Below are 15,749 nucleotides of genomic sequence, written 5' to 3'. Positions count from 1 at the left end.
CGATTTTCCAAAGGTATATTGGTTTCTAAATGTCGGTTATGAAATGTCATATCGGTTAATATATATCAGTTAATATAAGACCTCAACCGATAACATGATACTAAAGGATGTCGGTACATACACATCATTTCAAAATCGATAATGAAACCGATAAATCATTTTCATGATGCTTCTGTGTTTAAACTTATATCGGTTGAAATATATCATGACGTAAATTGTCGATATATCAATCGATATATGTCCAAACTAGCGAAATGCATAATTTTTCACTCATAACTTTGGAAAAGAAGATAAACTATCCTAAACTCACACAAACTACTCAGACTCGTTGACTAACGCTCTTCTCGAAGATTGGAAAATAACTAAATACCTAGATCGAGAGAAGTCAATTGATGTGCGAAAGCAAAAATGCTTAAGGAATAACAACAATGGACGCGAATAAGACAATTGATGAAGAAGCAACAATAGTCAGACGGAGATAGAGAAAGACGAGCGTGAGAGATTGACGATAGCCGAGTGAGAATGTGAGTGAGAGAAGAGAAGACCATAAAACATGATCCTATAGCGGGGTTATTAAAAGCGGGAGCATTTTTGTCCGATAAAAGTTTAAAAGTCCTAATTTTGCAAAGATTTTCAAAATGTCCTATTTTTCCAAATTTCCCTTTCAAATTGATCATTACACACTCTTACCCTAGGTCGGGTTTGTCAAATTTAGATAAATAATTTTTTTTTAAAAAATTATAATATAAATAACATTAGATTATAGTGTCACAAACTGAAGTGAGATTTACATGGTAAATTTTATTTAAAATTCTATAACATGGATAGGAATTTTCAATAATGATTCGATGGTGACATATCTCACATAATAAGTATGAAGTTATGAATTTAAAACCCAGTTGCCTAAATGTCAGATTTTATTTAAAACATATAAAAATAAATTGGGAAATTTTGAAAAAGTTAGTTGCTTGGATCAAAATTTTATTATCCAACGATTTTTAGTAATAAAGTTTGATTGAAATAAAGAAGGAAGGAAAATTTCACAAGAGGAATAGTCCGTTCTTGTTGCAGACTTGTTCTCCATTGGCATGTTTTCTTTGCCGTTGGCCTCCAACTCAGCCGTAAAGTTGAAGTCTTGAAGCGAAAACAGAGGTGGAGGAGAGGATGCAAAGCTTCCAAATCGACACTGAGACTGAGGTTAAGGAGCGAAAGGAATCCTCATCTGCTTCCGCCGCTGCAGCTCCGGGATGCTGCCGCAACCATGGCGCCCCCGCCTTCAGTCCTGCTACCACCTTCTCTCTTTCAATGCCGCTACCAGTACAGCTGCTGCCGCTGTTGCAGATACTTCTTCTTCTTCTTCAACAGGGTTCTTCACTCTTCTCCGCGCCGCCATTTCCAGAGGCGACTTGCTCCTCACCAGGTGCGTCCATGCCCTCATCATGACCTCCGGCTGCATCCCCGCTGCCGGAGATGGCCGCTGTTGTTTCCTCACTAACAACCTCATCACCGCATATTCCAAGTGTGGCTGCCTCTCCTCGGCCCGCCACCTGTTCGACAAATGTCCCCAGAGGGACCTCGTCTCCTGGAACTCAATTCTCGCCGCCTATGCGCTGTCTGCTGGTGCCAATGCTGATATTGATGCTGGTCATTACCACCAGCAAGAAGGCTTCCGCCTTTTCCGTCTTCTTCTTCGGGTAGATCCTTCCCTTCCGGTTACTAAGCACACTCTAGCTCCCCTTTTGAAGTTGTGTCTCGTCACGGGCTCCCTGCCCACTGCGGAAGCCCTTCAAGGATATGCACTGAAAACTGGGTTGGATGGAGATGTGTTTATTTCCGGGGCACTCGTTAACATTTATTCCAAGTTCGGCCGAATATGGAATGCCCGAGCTTTGTTTGATTGCATTCCAGAAGTTGAAAAGGACGCCGTGTTATGGAATGTAATGCTTAAGGCATTTGTGCACCCGGGTCTCAAGCATGAAGCTTTTCTTCTTTTCTCCGAATTTCACCGGAGTGGGTTGCTTCCGGATGACCTGGCCGTTCGATGTGTCCTTGAGGGCCTGTTTTCCGGAACCATTACTGATGAAGACGACCACTTGTTTCTGGAGCAAGTTCAAGCTTATGCATCTAAACTGTTTCTGCGCAATGAAGATTCAGAAATACTATCATGGAATAAAAACATGACCCGGTATCACCAAGCCGGCAATAATTGTGCGGCTCTTGAATTCTTCATAGACATGAAGAGGTTGGGAGTGGGCTATGATTCTGTAACACTTGTAGTTGCTCTTGCTTCTGTAACAGGGATTAATGATTTGGAGTTGGGTCGGCAAATTCATGCTGTGGGAGTGAGATCGGGTTTAGACCTAGATGTTTCAGTTGCCAATAGTCTTATTAACATGTATTCAAAGACTGGATGCCTAAACTCTGCACGTAATATATTTTCTGGCATTGGGGAATTGGATTTAGTTTCATGGAACTCAATAATAATGGGCTGTGCACAAAGTGGTTTACAGGAGGAATGTACGATGCTATATCTAGATCTATTGCATAGCAGTTTCAGACCTGATCATTACACAATAGCGAGTGTTTTAAAGGCATGCTCTTTGTGTACTGCAGGGTTTTCTCTTTGTGAACAAATTCATGTTCAAGCATTGAAAATTGGGTTGATAGCAGACAATTTTGTTTTGACAACACTAATTGACATTTATACTCAGGCTGGAAAGATAGAAGAGGCGGAGTTCTTTCTTGAAAATAAAGAAGACTTCGATTTGGCATCTTGGAATGCTATGATGTTTGGGTACATAATATGTGGCAATACTCCTAAAGCATTAGAACTCTTGAATCTGATACACAAAAGTGGAGAGAGGTTGGATGAGATCACGTTAGCAACTAGTGTAAAAGCCTGCGGTTGCTTGGTAGCCCTACAACAAGGTAGGCAAATTCATGCTCACGCAATAAAACTTGGGCTCGGTTTGGAATTTTGTGTCAGTGGTGGTATTCTTGACATGTATGTTAAATGTGGAGAGATGAAGGATGCACACACAGTTTTCCAAGAAATCCCTTCGCCTGATGATGTTGCTTGGACTGCTATTATCTCAGGGTGTGTGGAAAACGGAGAAGAGAACCTTGCTCTTTCAATATACCATCAAATGAGGCAGTCTGGTATACCCCCCGATGAGTACACCTTTACAACACTCATCAAAGCCAGCTCTTGCTTAACAGCATTGGAACAAGGAAGACAAATCCATGCAAATGTGATCAAGTTGGATTGTGCTTCAGACTCTTATGTAGGGACTTCTCTTATTGACATGTATGCAAAGTGTGGTAACATAGAAGACTCGTATAAGTTATTCCAAAGAATGGATGTACGAAATATTGGCTTGTGGAATGCCATGTTGGTTGGTTTAGCTCAACATGGGCACGGCAAAGAAGCTCTCAAACTTTTCAAAAATATGAAACATCTTGGTGTTGAACCTGATAGAATCACCTTTATTGGAGTTCTTTCAGCTTGTAGCCATTCTGGGTTAATTTCTGAAGCTTACTCATACTTTGATTCAATGCAGCATGATTATGGGATTCAACCAGAGATTGAGCATTATTCATGTCTTGTTGATGTTCTTGGTCGTGCAGGACGTGTTCAAGAGGCAGAAAAATTGATTGCATCAATGCCCTTCAAAGCATCTGCTTCAATGTATAGAGCCCTGCTTGGTGCCTGCAGGGTTCAAGGTGACACAGAAACCGGAAAAAGGGTGGCTAGTCATCTCCTGGGTCTAGAGCCATTTGACTCTTCAGCTTATGTTCTCTTATCTAATCTCTACGCAGGTGCCCACCAATGGGATGAGATGAAGAAGGCTAGGAAAATGATGAAAACAAAAAATGTAAAGAAGGATCCGGGGTTTAGTTGGATAGACGTGAAAAATAAAATACATTTGTTTGTGGTGGATGATAGATCACATCCACAAGCTGATTTGATATATAATAAGGTGGAGGATTTGATAACAATGATAAAAAAGGAAGGTTATGTCCCTGATACAGACTATGTGCTTCTAGATGTGGAAGAAGAAGAAAAAGAGCATACTCTCTATTACCATAGTGAGAAGCTAGCTATAGCTTTTGGACTGATTATCACATCTCCATCTACAGTAATCCGGGTGATAAAAAACCTTCGAGTTTGTGGGGATTGCCATAATGCAATCAAATATATATCTAAGGCGTGTCAACGTACAATTGTGCTACGGGATGCAAATCGCTTCCATTTATTCAGGGATGGAACTTGTTCTTGTGGTGACTATTGGTAGAATGAAAATTGATAACTGTTTGATATACACGATTAAGATTCTACTAGTTGATCAATTAATACAGGGAAGGTGCAACAGATACTCGCTTCCTTCTATCTGTTGAATGTTGGGTTCAATGTTAATTGCAGAAAGCAATCCATATGCTGACTTCATTCTTGTGGAGAAAGTCTTCTGAACAGGTAATAGGGACTTGCCAGAAGATCTGTTGTCATAGTGAGGTTCTTACACTTAGATTTTGGGACCATCTAATCCTCATAATTTCTTTTTATCTTTATGCCTAGCTTGCCATTCTTTCAGTTTGATCTTACAAGGTGTAAACTTTCACAATAGTTAAGAGTAGCTTTCAAGAATTTTGTGGACTCTGATTTTATATCTTTTCTATTGGTTTCACAAGTAAAGAAGTTTTATGCAAAGACATTGGCTTCTGAACTATCTGATTCAATGGGTGTAGAAGGAAAATAAAAGAAAGTGCACATCTCTTCATGTTTGTGTATCTTAGAGGCTATTTTTGTCAATTTTGTATATGATTTGATACAGAGTTTTTCTGGTGATTTTTACTTTAAAAGAAATCAATTAGAAGCTGTTGTCTTTTAACTTTTCTGATTTTGGTTTTCTAAGTTTGTAAGCATTTCCTGCTATTTACTAATTGTTAGCAATACCTACGAGTCAAATCTGTTTCAAGTTAACGGGGAGTTTGGTATCCAGCTTAGTTAGAAATGAGATAAAATAATGATGGAAAAATATAGTGAAAGGAATAAATAATTCTTACCCATGTTTGGTACAAGGAGGTATTGCCTGATGTTATAGCTGTCATGTTAGGTATGCGAAAAAGTGAATAAGGTATTACTTGGTATTAAATGGCGAATGATTAAACTGTCCATTTTCTTTATATTTGTAATTATTATATTTTCATATGTACATAAATATATATTCATATAATTATATTTCCATATACTTAACCTGGAACCCTATTGCAGGGTTTTGACAAACCGAGAGAGAGGGGGAGGGAGGGAGAGAAGATGGCAATGGAGGTGTATGGTGGGCATGGTGGACAACTCTACTCGTTCTCCATGGGAGAAGCTTCTAAGTCTGGGAGCTGCCACTCCCATGGTGGATGATTCATCTGCGATGGTGGCAGTGTATGGCGGCCATGGTGGATGACTCTATTCTTTCGCCATGGAAGCTCCTGTATCTGGGAGCTACCACTCCCATGGAGGACGACTCATCTGCCATGGTGGAGGATGAGAGTTGCTGGCAACACCGATGGGTGTTGCTGAAGATTGGATGTTACAGGGAACAATGAAGAATGGCTGCGAGAAAGAGAGAGGAGAGAAGGGAGAGAAGAAAAGAGAAAATGAAGAAGAATGACTTTTAGATCAGTGTGAAAATGGTCCTAGATGCAAGGAAATTAATCACACCAAAGTAGGATTAATTTATCCCATGGGAAAGGTTTCATATTTAATCCCACTTGGGTGGGATTAAATAAGCAAGTATTAGTTTGTCCCCCCTAACATGGTATCTCAAACATGAGATTACCATTTAAGGTGATTTTACCCCCTACCAATACGTATACCAAATGTCCCGTTAAAGATTTGTGAGTCTTAGAATGGTGATCATTATGTGTGTCACTGCATACTTTATTGATCATAAAGAAAGTTTTAAAAGAGAATTTTAGTTACTAATTAGTGTGTGGGCAAGCTCATATATAAAGGAAAAAGTTCGAGAAATGAATTATCCCATGACTCGCGAATTATGAAACCTTCTGTTATGGTTTGGAATTTCAGTCTGATCATCAGGTAAGTTTGGAATCTCTTTGCCCTCTGTTATGGTTTCATTTTGCTTCCTTCTCTTCAAATTTGGACCCAGGAAAAAGCAATGTATGATCCCTATGCTTTTTGTTGCTTTTAATAAATTTTGTATGATCCCTAGCAATGTATATTTGTTGCTTTTTCTCTTCAAATTCCTGTATATTATTTTCCAAGTTAATCCATCTACTTCAGTTTTGATAAAAGGAATTTGATGCTACCTGCACAACCTTACTTGTTCTTCAATCACAATGGAAAAATTATTTTGTGGACATTAAAGGGAGTGCCTTCCAGCTGTGTCTATTTTTGTATGAATAGATAAAGGGAGACTCAGAAGGCTTGGGAGACGAGGATCTCATCTTCTCGCTACTGCATTTTCGGTCTTATCCAAGGAAAATTTGTACTCTAAATAACATGGCTTGCTCCCATCTATATAGTCAGATATCAAGTAGCAGGTCAATATTTTAATTTTCTTTGTTTATTTTTGTGTTTTGTTCTTCAAGAGTCAGCACAGGATGTTGAAATTCTGCCATTCTCATCAGTCAACCAAAACAAGAGGTGGGTATGTTGGTTCCTCAATTTCTCTATGTGCACGTGTATCTGGTTCATGTGAAGCATTCCTTTAACTGTTCGCTATTGCCATTATCGTTATCCTTATCCTGTGACACAACCTTATATCAGCTTCGTATCTCAGAGTTGCAGAGTTAGCAAATTAAGAGTAAATCTAACTTTAAATGATCAATATTTGAGTTTTTAATGAATTCATTTTGTATTTGTAGGAAGGGAAAAGATGAAGAAAGCCTCTGTGCTTCACCATTCCTTCTTCTGGTATGTTGAAGAATTGCTGTATATTCTTCTGTATTGCTTCTTCGTTGCATTTGGGTTTGGATTTGCTGAGGAAAAGGAACACTACAAATGAAACAGAAAAGATAAATATAATAAATGTAAAATTTAGTTTAGTATCTTATATTTTAACTGACTGTTATAAATAAACTCCAAATGATTTTATTTACAACTTTAAATTTTTAGACCATGTAAATATATTTGAAGTTTGGTAAAATTAGCATAAAGATTGATGCTCTCTATCTATGGCCATGGATATTGAAAGAAATATCATCGAAAGGCTGACATACAGGACCATACATTTGGTTGTAGAAATTGAATCTAGATGGGGTAGATGTAAATTAGATCAGTTCTTACTACTCGTCCTTTTAACTGCAGAAAACATCTTATATTTACATTTTAATAAAGCATAAATTAAGATAAAAAATTCATATATTCTCATAAAATTACGCAATCACATAATATTAATAAATTGCAGTACACGGCAATGAAGGGACAAAATACTCTTTTACTAAGGTTAGTGTTGTAACGAGCGGAAGACCCCAATAAACAGATTACAAACATTCACAGAATCCAAAACACATTGGCAGACGGAAACATACAAATACTTATGCAGAAGATAAAACGCAAGCAAACAAAGAAAGGAAAAACAGACCTCAGATAAGAGACACACAAGTTTATTGTGGTTCACCCCATAATAGGGTTATGTCCACGTTGAGCTTAGGAAGAAAGAGCTCACTGCACTATTTCGAGAAAAGTTACACCCTAGTTACATACAATCTGTTCATCAATGGTTCTTTTAACAAAATAGCTTCACAATCATCAAATATAGATTAGAAGCAAACCTAAGAACCAAAGATTACATGAGAACAAAAAGCTTCAAGAATGAAAACTTTGCTCACCAAAACGAAACAACCCTTCTATGATTGCTCTTCCCTCTTTCTCTTTCCTTTCCGTGATTTCTCTTCCTCTTACCATCTCGAGGCACTGTAGTATATATATGTATTTTGAGCGGCTGAGATTAGATCCAATAAAGGCAGAATCGATGGCCAAGAGATGATCGTATAACACGATTAACAGAAAGGGGCCAAAGGACATTCAAGAGGCGTTAGGGAGAGGCGAGGTCTTGATGGTTGCCAAGTGGCCATCCACCAGCCGTCCAAATTGGGCAACTGAGGTTGTCAACTCTACCCTCCATCAAGACGACACCGTATTGATGCTTCACTCACAACAATCTCCACCTTGAAGTATCAAGAGGAGGATGAACCCAATTCCCAGAAAATGGTGCAGCATGCTTCAATTTCCCACCATCGTAGCTCATGTTAGTTGATGGATCAACCGACTTCAATGTGCAGCCAAGTTCAAGCAGTTTGTTGAAATTAAATGAAGCTTCAACTGCACCGTTTTGGAGGGGGGGCTGGATGGTCATTTGGCAACCCTCATGGCTGCCCAAAATGTTGTCGTTTTGGGCCCATGAGCTGGACAGCCAAAATGGCAACCGTCCCCTGCCATTTTATCAAAGCGTACATTCGTTTGTCGTTTTGTCTGTCTCTTCCCCGATTGTTGATGCTGCCTTTATACGACTTCATCCCTACCGTTGCTTTCCTCTATTTATCTTCTACAGTGGCCTCGAGATCAGCAATTCACGACCTCCGATTTGTATTGCCTCAGTTAGGGTTTGGTTTCATTCTCTACAATTTACATTCTCTCTGTATAGATTTGATACGAAAGTTTTTTCTCTAGGGTTTTGCCTTTAATCTGTAAATTTGTGGTTATGGGGCTTCTTTGATTAGAGAGTTGTTTATTTTGTACAGTGAGTAATCGAGAGTGAGGTTTGTATATTGAGACTGTAATCATTTCTTTTCGATAGTGCAATGAGCTCTTTTTGTCGAAATTCAAAGTGGACGTAACCCTCATTAACGGGTGAACCATGGTAAAATTGCTTGTGTTCAGTTTATGCTTTATCTTTGCTATTCTATTCATATGCGTGTTTGAGTTTATTGAATGTTCTGTGTATGTTTTGACTCTATTTTTTATTTCTGTTTTTGAGTAGTGGCCGACACTTGTCTCGACCCAACACTTAAGTAACATAGACCAATATATAAATTAGATAGGTAGATGTAGCTAGGTGGATACTGAGACAAAATACTCTTTTACTAAGGTTAGTAAGATAAACCAATATATAGATTAGATAGGGAGATGTAGCTACGTGGATGCTCACACTCAGTGAACAATCTGAACAGAAACATAGGCACTAATCACAGCTTCGCATGAGGCTGTAGGGATTCACTGATTTGGACCTTTTCTATTCGGTGTTGGTGATATATATCCATGTATACTTACAGAAAAAGGAGAATTTTCCCCCCCATATTTGAATTCGTGTTAGGCAAAATAAATATTACCTCTAAATGGAGGCCACGGAAGGTAAGGCCTTCCTCCTAAGTTTTGATCCATTATTATTTTTTTTTTCAGATAAATTTGTTAAAAAGTTTAAGGTAAATTGACCATACACCCCTTGAACTTTTTATTTCACCAAATAGGTCATTAAACTTTTTCTAATTAGACATGACACTCCATCCCTCTGTTACTAATAGTGTTAAAGTGAATTGACCGCAAACCCCAAACTTTAGTCATTTGACCTAAACACCCCCTAAATTTTATTTTATTTTTTTGCTAAATCAGTCCTCGGACATTCCAACAATAGTTAGGTCACCCCTTCCATAAGAAACAATGGTAATTCAACTAAATTAAATAGAAATTAGGGATAATTTAACTTAAATTAATTTACAAAAAACTTAAATTAGTTTAATTTTGTTTAGTTAGCATTGTTTCTTATGGAATGGGTGAATTTTTAGAAAGTTTGATGACCAATTTGGGGGAAAATAAAATTCAGGGGGCATCTAGGCCTAATACCTAAACTGTTGCGGAAGGTGTGTGGCTACTTTAAAAAGTTAGGGACCTATTTGATGAAATATAAAGTTTAGAAGGTGTTTGAATCAAAAATTCAAAATTCAAGAGGTGTACGATGAATTTACTCATAACTTAATATATAAATTGCTAAGATTTATTTTGTTGAAATAAATTATTAAGAAGCTAAATTGCAACAATGACATAAAATGATCTTTTACTAAGATCAATTATTTATAAATTTTGTAGATTTAATATTTGTTGTTCTCTGAATACAACAATTGAGATTTGTTTGTTAAAGAAGCTTAGTAAGAAGACTATAGGGCTAAGCAAGATGGAGGAGGAAGGTTGTGGCTGAAGAAGTCTGCAATAGGATTGATCGAGGCAAGGCTCGATCCATTGTCCGAGAAAGCAAAGTGGCCCCAAGGAGTTGCCCGACATAGTGTATCTTGAAGGTGTGTCTCGAAGGATTTGCATCGAAGAAGTCTTCAGGGGGATTGGAGTACCCTGAAAGTGTTACTGGGAGGTTTTGTATAAAAGAAGTGATTCGGGCGAGTCTTCGTTGTCTGGGAGAGTTGATATATGCCCGAATGAGAAATCTGCAAGGCATAAGTAGGTTAAAAAACACACAGGGATTTCTTCCACACAAGCCATTCGATGCTTAAGTTAAGTGTGACGCCTCGTTCCCACCACGGGTGTCACTCGTGAATAATTAACCGGACTATTCACATAACAGGGCAATAATGAAGGGACATACTATGTTTTAAGGTGAAACGCCTTAGGTGAGAACTAGGCTTTATCATTTCTTTCAGTTCACTCGAGGATATAGGTATAGGAAACCCGAAATCCTAAATGGGTGTCACCTTCATTGGCTTCAACCAATGGCCTGAGGGTGACTCGCCCAGGATCCAATTGAAAATCACACTAACGAATTACTTCACATCCCTAAGATTGATTAACGACGACAAAGGTTTAAGGAATTTATGTACTTTTTATTTGGCCTCGATTCTATTGATTATAGTCTAACCATTGTCACTTGGGAAAAAAATCATTTTCGACTTTTCATTATAGCATATTGAGAATTACCAAAATAAGCCTTCAAATTATCCCCACATAAAATTTCCTTCTTGCCAAAATTTTCAAAATTTATCTAGCAAAGTTGCAAATTTTTTCCCAAGACTTCCCAATTTATTTCTCATAATTTAATGAAATTTTCGGCTCAAATACCATTTTCTTTCCTTTATATATATATATTTCTTTATCTTATATCCTTTCTTTTCTCCCCTTATCTTTTTTTTCTTTCCTTTTTTTTTTTTTTTCCAAAATTGGTCGGAGGGCATGGCGGAAATGGCGGTGGGCTGCGTCGCGCACTAGCCACGCGCCCCTCGCGACCGCGGGCTAAGCGTGCATCTCGCGACCACGAGCCGAGCGTGCCAACCGCACATCTGCGCACCCCCACGCGCTGCCGCTGCTGCCCCGTTGCCTGCTACACTGCTGCCACCTTCACCCCCATTTCTTTTTTTTATCCCAAAAATTTTCAAAAATTATTTTTGGAAAATATGCATAAAAAATCTCTTACTTTAGCCACCATACATCACAAGAAAAGCTTCATACACATCAAACCAACATAAAGTACAAACTTAACTTTACGTCGTAAACCAAAATACATAGACTACACAATTTTAGTCTTCCATATTCATAGCCATTAATCTTCCAAAATACCCTTTCCCTTGGAGTTTTCAACACCTACAAAGAGGTCCAAAATGACCTTATGAGCCATTGCTCAGTAAGGGTACAATGCATAACATGGGTAGTCATAAGTGGTCATGTAATGTAAGATGCAATGCATAACATGGGTAGTCATTCTTGCCTTCACAACCTTTCAAGGTAGAGGCTTCAACCAACCCCTTTTTCCACTCCTAGTCCTCCTTGTGGCTATAGGTCTACTAGATCACATACAAAATGCATAATACTTGCAACTACATAAAAACTCATAAAATATCACTTACAAAGCATGCAAGACCACCACCGATGAGGTCATCCCTTACCTTATCTCCTCTAGATCTTCAACAAACTTTAGCTTTTAAGACCCTTTGCTTTCAACCCTTAAAAAAATAAAGGGTCTTGATCATTAAAAGCTTTTTTGAATATTAGAAAATAAAAAAAACAAGAAGACTTTCCTTACTTTTACTTAGAATCAATTAGGTTAAGAGCTTACCTCTTATTGTTCTTTACTTCTTCCTCTCTTCTTCTTCTTTAAAAATGCATTCTCAGCTAAAGAAGTTTGGTCTTCTTCTCCTTCTTTTTATACTACCTCTTTTTTTTTTTATTTTTTAATTATTTCTATTCTAAGACTTAATCCAAGCTCTTGAATTTTAATAGATTGGGAGAATAAATCATAGCCCTCCATTACAAGCACAATTCATGTGCTTTGGGAGGCTTAAAATCATCCATTGATTTAATAAGATTTAATCTCCACCCTAGAGAGAAGCACAATCCTTGTCTTCATGGAAAATTTTATCTTGACCCTTGATTCTTACTCTAGAATGATCTCTACCATTCATTCTAATAATTTAAAATTAATTTCCATTTATGTTTGCAATCCATGCCAACTTTCAAAACTCATTTGTGGCCCTTAGATGAATTCCCATTTCAAGACCAAATCTTATTCATTGGATCCATCTTGAATTTCACACTTCTCCCATTTATTTTAGTGGGACTGTTTTCATGCTATCATCTTGAAAGACTAATTTCTATTTAGATTTCATTTACTTAATTCTTTCCATTTTTCACAATAAATGCATGACCATTTTTTATTTTATTTTATATTTTCTTTATTCAACATAATGATGGCCTTCATTAAATGTTTGAGAGACACTTTTCTTTTCCTTTTTAAATGAATTTTAATTCTTCATTCTTCCTTCACAAGATCTTACCAAGTGTCTCAACCACCCTTAATTAGCCAATTTCTTATTTATTTAATTTATCTTCATCTCCTTGCATAAGACTTTGCCAAGTGTCACAATCCACTCTTACTTGGCTCCAAATATTAAATCTTGGCCATCCTTTAATTTCTCCATAATTCAAAGCAAAAATAAAATTTTTTACATAAAATTTAAACAGACATTTATATATACATTTTTCACAAAATAATTTACCTTTATAGAGATATCGTCCAAATTACCAAATTGTCCTTCTTAAGACATCTTAAATTTATACACCCATATTTATCTAATTAAGGTAAATTTGAAAAAATTCTCCTACCTTCAATGTCAAACTTAACTTATTTAATACTTATACAACACAGGGTGTCACATCAGTTGGTATTAGAGCGTTGTGGTTTGTGTGATGAATTAAGAAAATGGGGCCAATTATGGGAGTTCGTTGGATTTGGTAATTTATGATGAGAGTTATGCTTATTGCTTTAGTTATTATGATTGGACTCTCATATGGTATGGTTTGGCTGGAGGAGTAATTATTTTGTGGTTTTTCCTATCTTTAGATATGGAGAGACCTCAACTGTTTTGCTCGATTTGGCTAGTAAATGACTATATACGGAGGCTAAAGGCCCAGTGGACTTTAGCACTCCCCGTGGTGAGATTTGGAGAGCCTATGTTTATTTTGTTCTAAACTTAATACTTGTAATTACTTGATCACCAATTACATGATTTGAGATTTCTTGTGATGGTAGATATAAATAAGTAAGCAATAGGTTTTTGGACAAAATAACATATGTTAATGGGGGAAGAGATTCACTTGATTAGATGTGCAATCTTTGATTATATTTGTAATGAATATTTTCATGTTATGAGTACTTATGTTTAATGCGTTTTCTAATTCTAATTCACATAGACATATAGTGAGTTAGGTTAGTTGAATAAACTTATTAGAACTAGACATAGGCTAATAAATAAATTAGAGTGCTTGATTGACATAGTTCATAACCTAATCAACCAAGATTGAAGTAATTCGATAAAATGGATTTGCTATGTGAATTTAGAAAACCCTAGGTTTTAATCAATTGAATTTTAATTCTTTAAAATTAAAGTGATTGTTAGTTGTTTAATTTTTTCTTTATAGTTACACAATTTAAGGTTTAATTTCTTTGAGTAATCGATTGTCCAAATATAGTTAGTTATGAGTAATTTTAGTAATTAAGAGATTTAGTTTTCAATCTCCGTGGTAACGATATTTACTCATTATTTTATTTATCTTAACTGTGTATACTTGTGTGTTATTCGTGGGTTACTTAAAATCATGAACGCATTTTTTATTATAAAACCAAGTGAGAAATATAGTACAAGATGTATTACTACAAGACTTCTCTTTGCTTTTGTCTTTTCAGGTAAGGGGTAGGGAAATTTGGAAAAATAGGACTCTCAGTACTAAACTTTGGAAAAATAGGACACAAAATCTTTGCAAAACTAGGACTTTTAAAAATTGATTGGACAAAAATGCCCCTACTTTAAATCAGTGATAGGATCTTGTCTTATTTTCTTCTTTTTTCATGAACATTCTCACTTGCTCGCCATCAATCTTTCTCACTCGTCTTTCTCTCTCTTTATCTGAGTGTTGTTGCTTTTTCAAAGCTATTGTTGTTCTTCTCTTTGCAAATCTAATAGCTTGTCTCCATACTAGACATGTATTCATTTTCTTATCTTTGAAAAACGTTGGCCAATGAGTCTTAGTAGCCTAAGTGATTTCATAGAATTTTATCATTTTCATCTGTTAGTTTTTGAATGAAAACATAAATGAACTTAGCTTTGGTTCTTCATTCAAAAGCTCGATTGAGTGAAGAGTATGCATTTCGCTTGTTTGAATATATATCAGTTGATATATTGACAATTTACGTCATGATATATTTCAACCGATATAGGTTCAAACACAGGAAGTTTCATGAAAAATGTTTTATATCGATTTCTATATCGGTAATGAAAAATGTATGTACTCATAATTTCTCAACTGATATATCGATAGCATGTTATCAATTGAGAATTTATGTAAATCGATATCTATTAACTGACATATGCTTACACAACCGATATTAAAAAACCAATAAAACCTTAAACAACTGATATATTTTTATATTTATAGAACTGATATGTTTGTATTTAATTTAGAAATGGATTCAATTTATATTATAGGAATGACAACTTCAAGACTTATTTTTGTACTTGTGATGTATGGAGGTCAGTGGCATTATGATGTTGATGCAAAAGAATATAAGTACGTGACCGATATATCTTTGTACGTGACTGATGTGAAGAGCAAGAACTTGCATGAGACAGGACATCAAAAGTTTAGTTTCTGCTGTGAGTTGTATCAGGTTGGAACCTTCAATATGAAAGTGTTGAATGTTCATAAGAGGGGTCAGAAATTTGTGGTTGTGGCAAAAGAGATGAAAGAAGATGAAATCGTAGTAGTTGTGGCAAAAGGGGCGAAAGAGGATGATGGGAGAGAAATGGTTGTAGGAGAAGAGATCGAAGACGAGAAAGATCGAGAAGTTGTTGCAGCAGTAGAAGAGATCAAAGACGAGAAAGGTGGGGAAGTTATTGTGATAGAAAAAGATGGAGATTTTGTTGCGTCACAAGAGATTCAGAAAGAAACAATGGACAATGTTGCCGATTAGGTTGGACATGATAAAGAGAAACTGATATCCTTTGCATCTGCTATCATTGGTTTACGTTTATATAATTGATATTTGTGTATAAATTGCAATGTAAATAGAAACTTAATAGAAATAGAAATATCAGTTCCATTGATATTGATTCGCACAAGATTTATATTAATAATGCAATGAGACCTTTTTTTTTTTTTTTTAAATTTGTCCTTTGCAGTTCTCAATGTCTGCATTGATATGACTTTTCATTTTCCTTTGAACAAAAATGCCATTCCCGCT

The 15,749-nt window shown here is 36.4% G+C and overlaps 2 protein-coding genes across 3 annotated transcripts in view; both read left to right on the top strand.

Annotated features, from left to right (window-relative positions):
- The first annotated feature begins 1,035 nt into the window (after positions 1 to 1,035).
- Positions 1,036 to 9,600, top strand: LOC127786618 (pentatricopeptide repeat-containing protein At4g33170). Of its 2 annotated transcripts, none has more exons than XM_052314126.1 (2): positions 1,036 to 4,474; positions 6,880 to 9,600. In XM_052314126.1, exon 1 carries the CDS (start codon positions 1,248 to 1,250, stop codon positions 4,293 to 4,295), a length of 3,048 nt encoding a protein of 1,015 aa, XP_052170086.1. In that variant the 5' UTR covers positions 1,036 to 1,247; the 3' UTR covers positions 4,296 to 4,474; positions 6,880 to 9,600. The 2 variants fall into 2 exon arrangements, with proteins under 2 accessions (XP_052170086.1, XP_052170085.1); XM_052314125.1 differs by having other exon boundaries at positions 5,273 to 9,599.
- Positions 6,902 to 15,749, top strand: part of LOC127786619 (uncharacterized) — a 33,621-nt gene continuing 24,773 nt past the window's right edge. Inside the window, exon 1 of the mRNA XM_052314127.1 lies at positions 6,902 to 6,928. The gene's annotated coding sequence lies outside the window, so the exon portion shown is untranslated. The remainder of the gene's footprint in view (positions 6,929 to 15,749) is intronic.

This window comes from Diospyros lotus, chromosome 12 (assembly GCF_014633365.1).
Source record: "Diospyros lotus cultivar Yz01 chromosome 12, ASM1463336v1, whole genome shotgun sequence".
Classification (NCBI taxonomy): domain Eukaryota; kingdom Viridiplantae; phylum Streptophyta; class Magnoliopsida; order Ericales; family Ebenaceae; genus Diospyros; species Diospyros lotus.
Note: the sequence above shows the minus strand (reverse complement) of the source record. Positions and strands in the feature narration are given on the sequence as shown.

Coding starts and splice junctions, on each gene's coding strand:
- LOC127786618 (XM_052314126.1), top strand. CDS start 1,248: ATGCTGCCGCAACCATGGCGCCCCCGCCTTCAGTCCTGCTACCACCTT.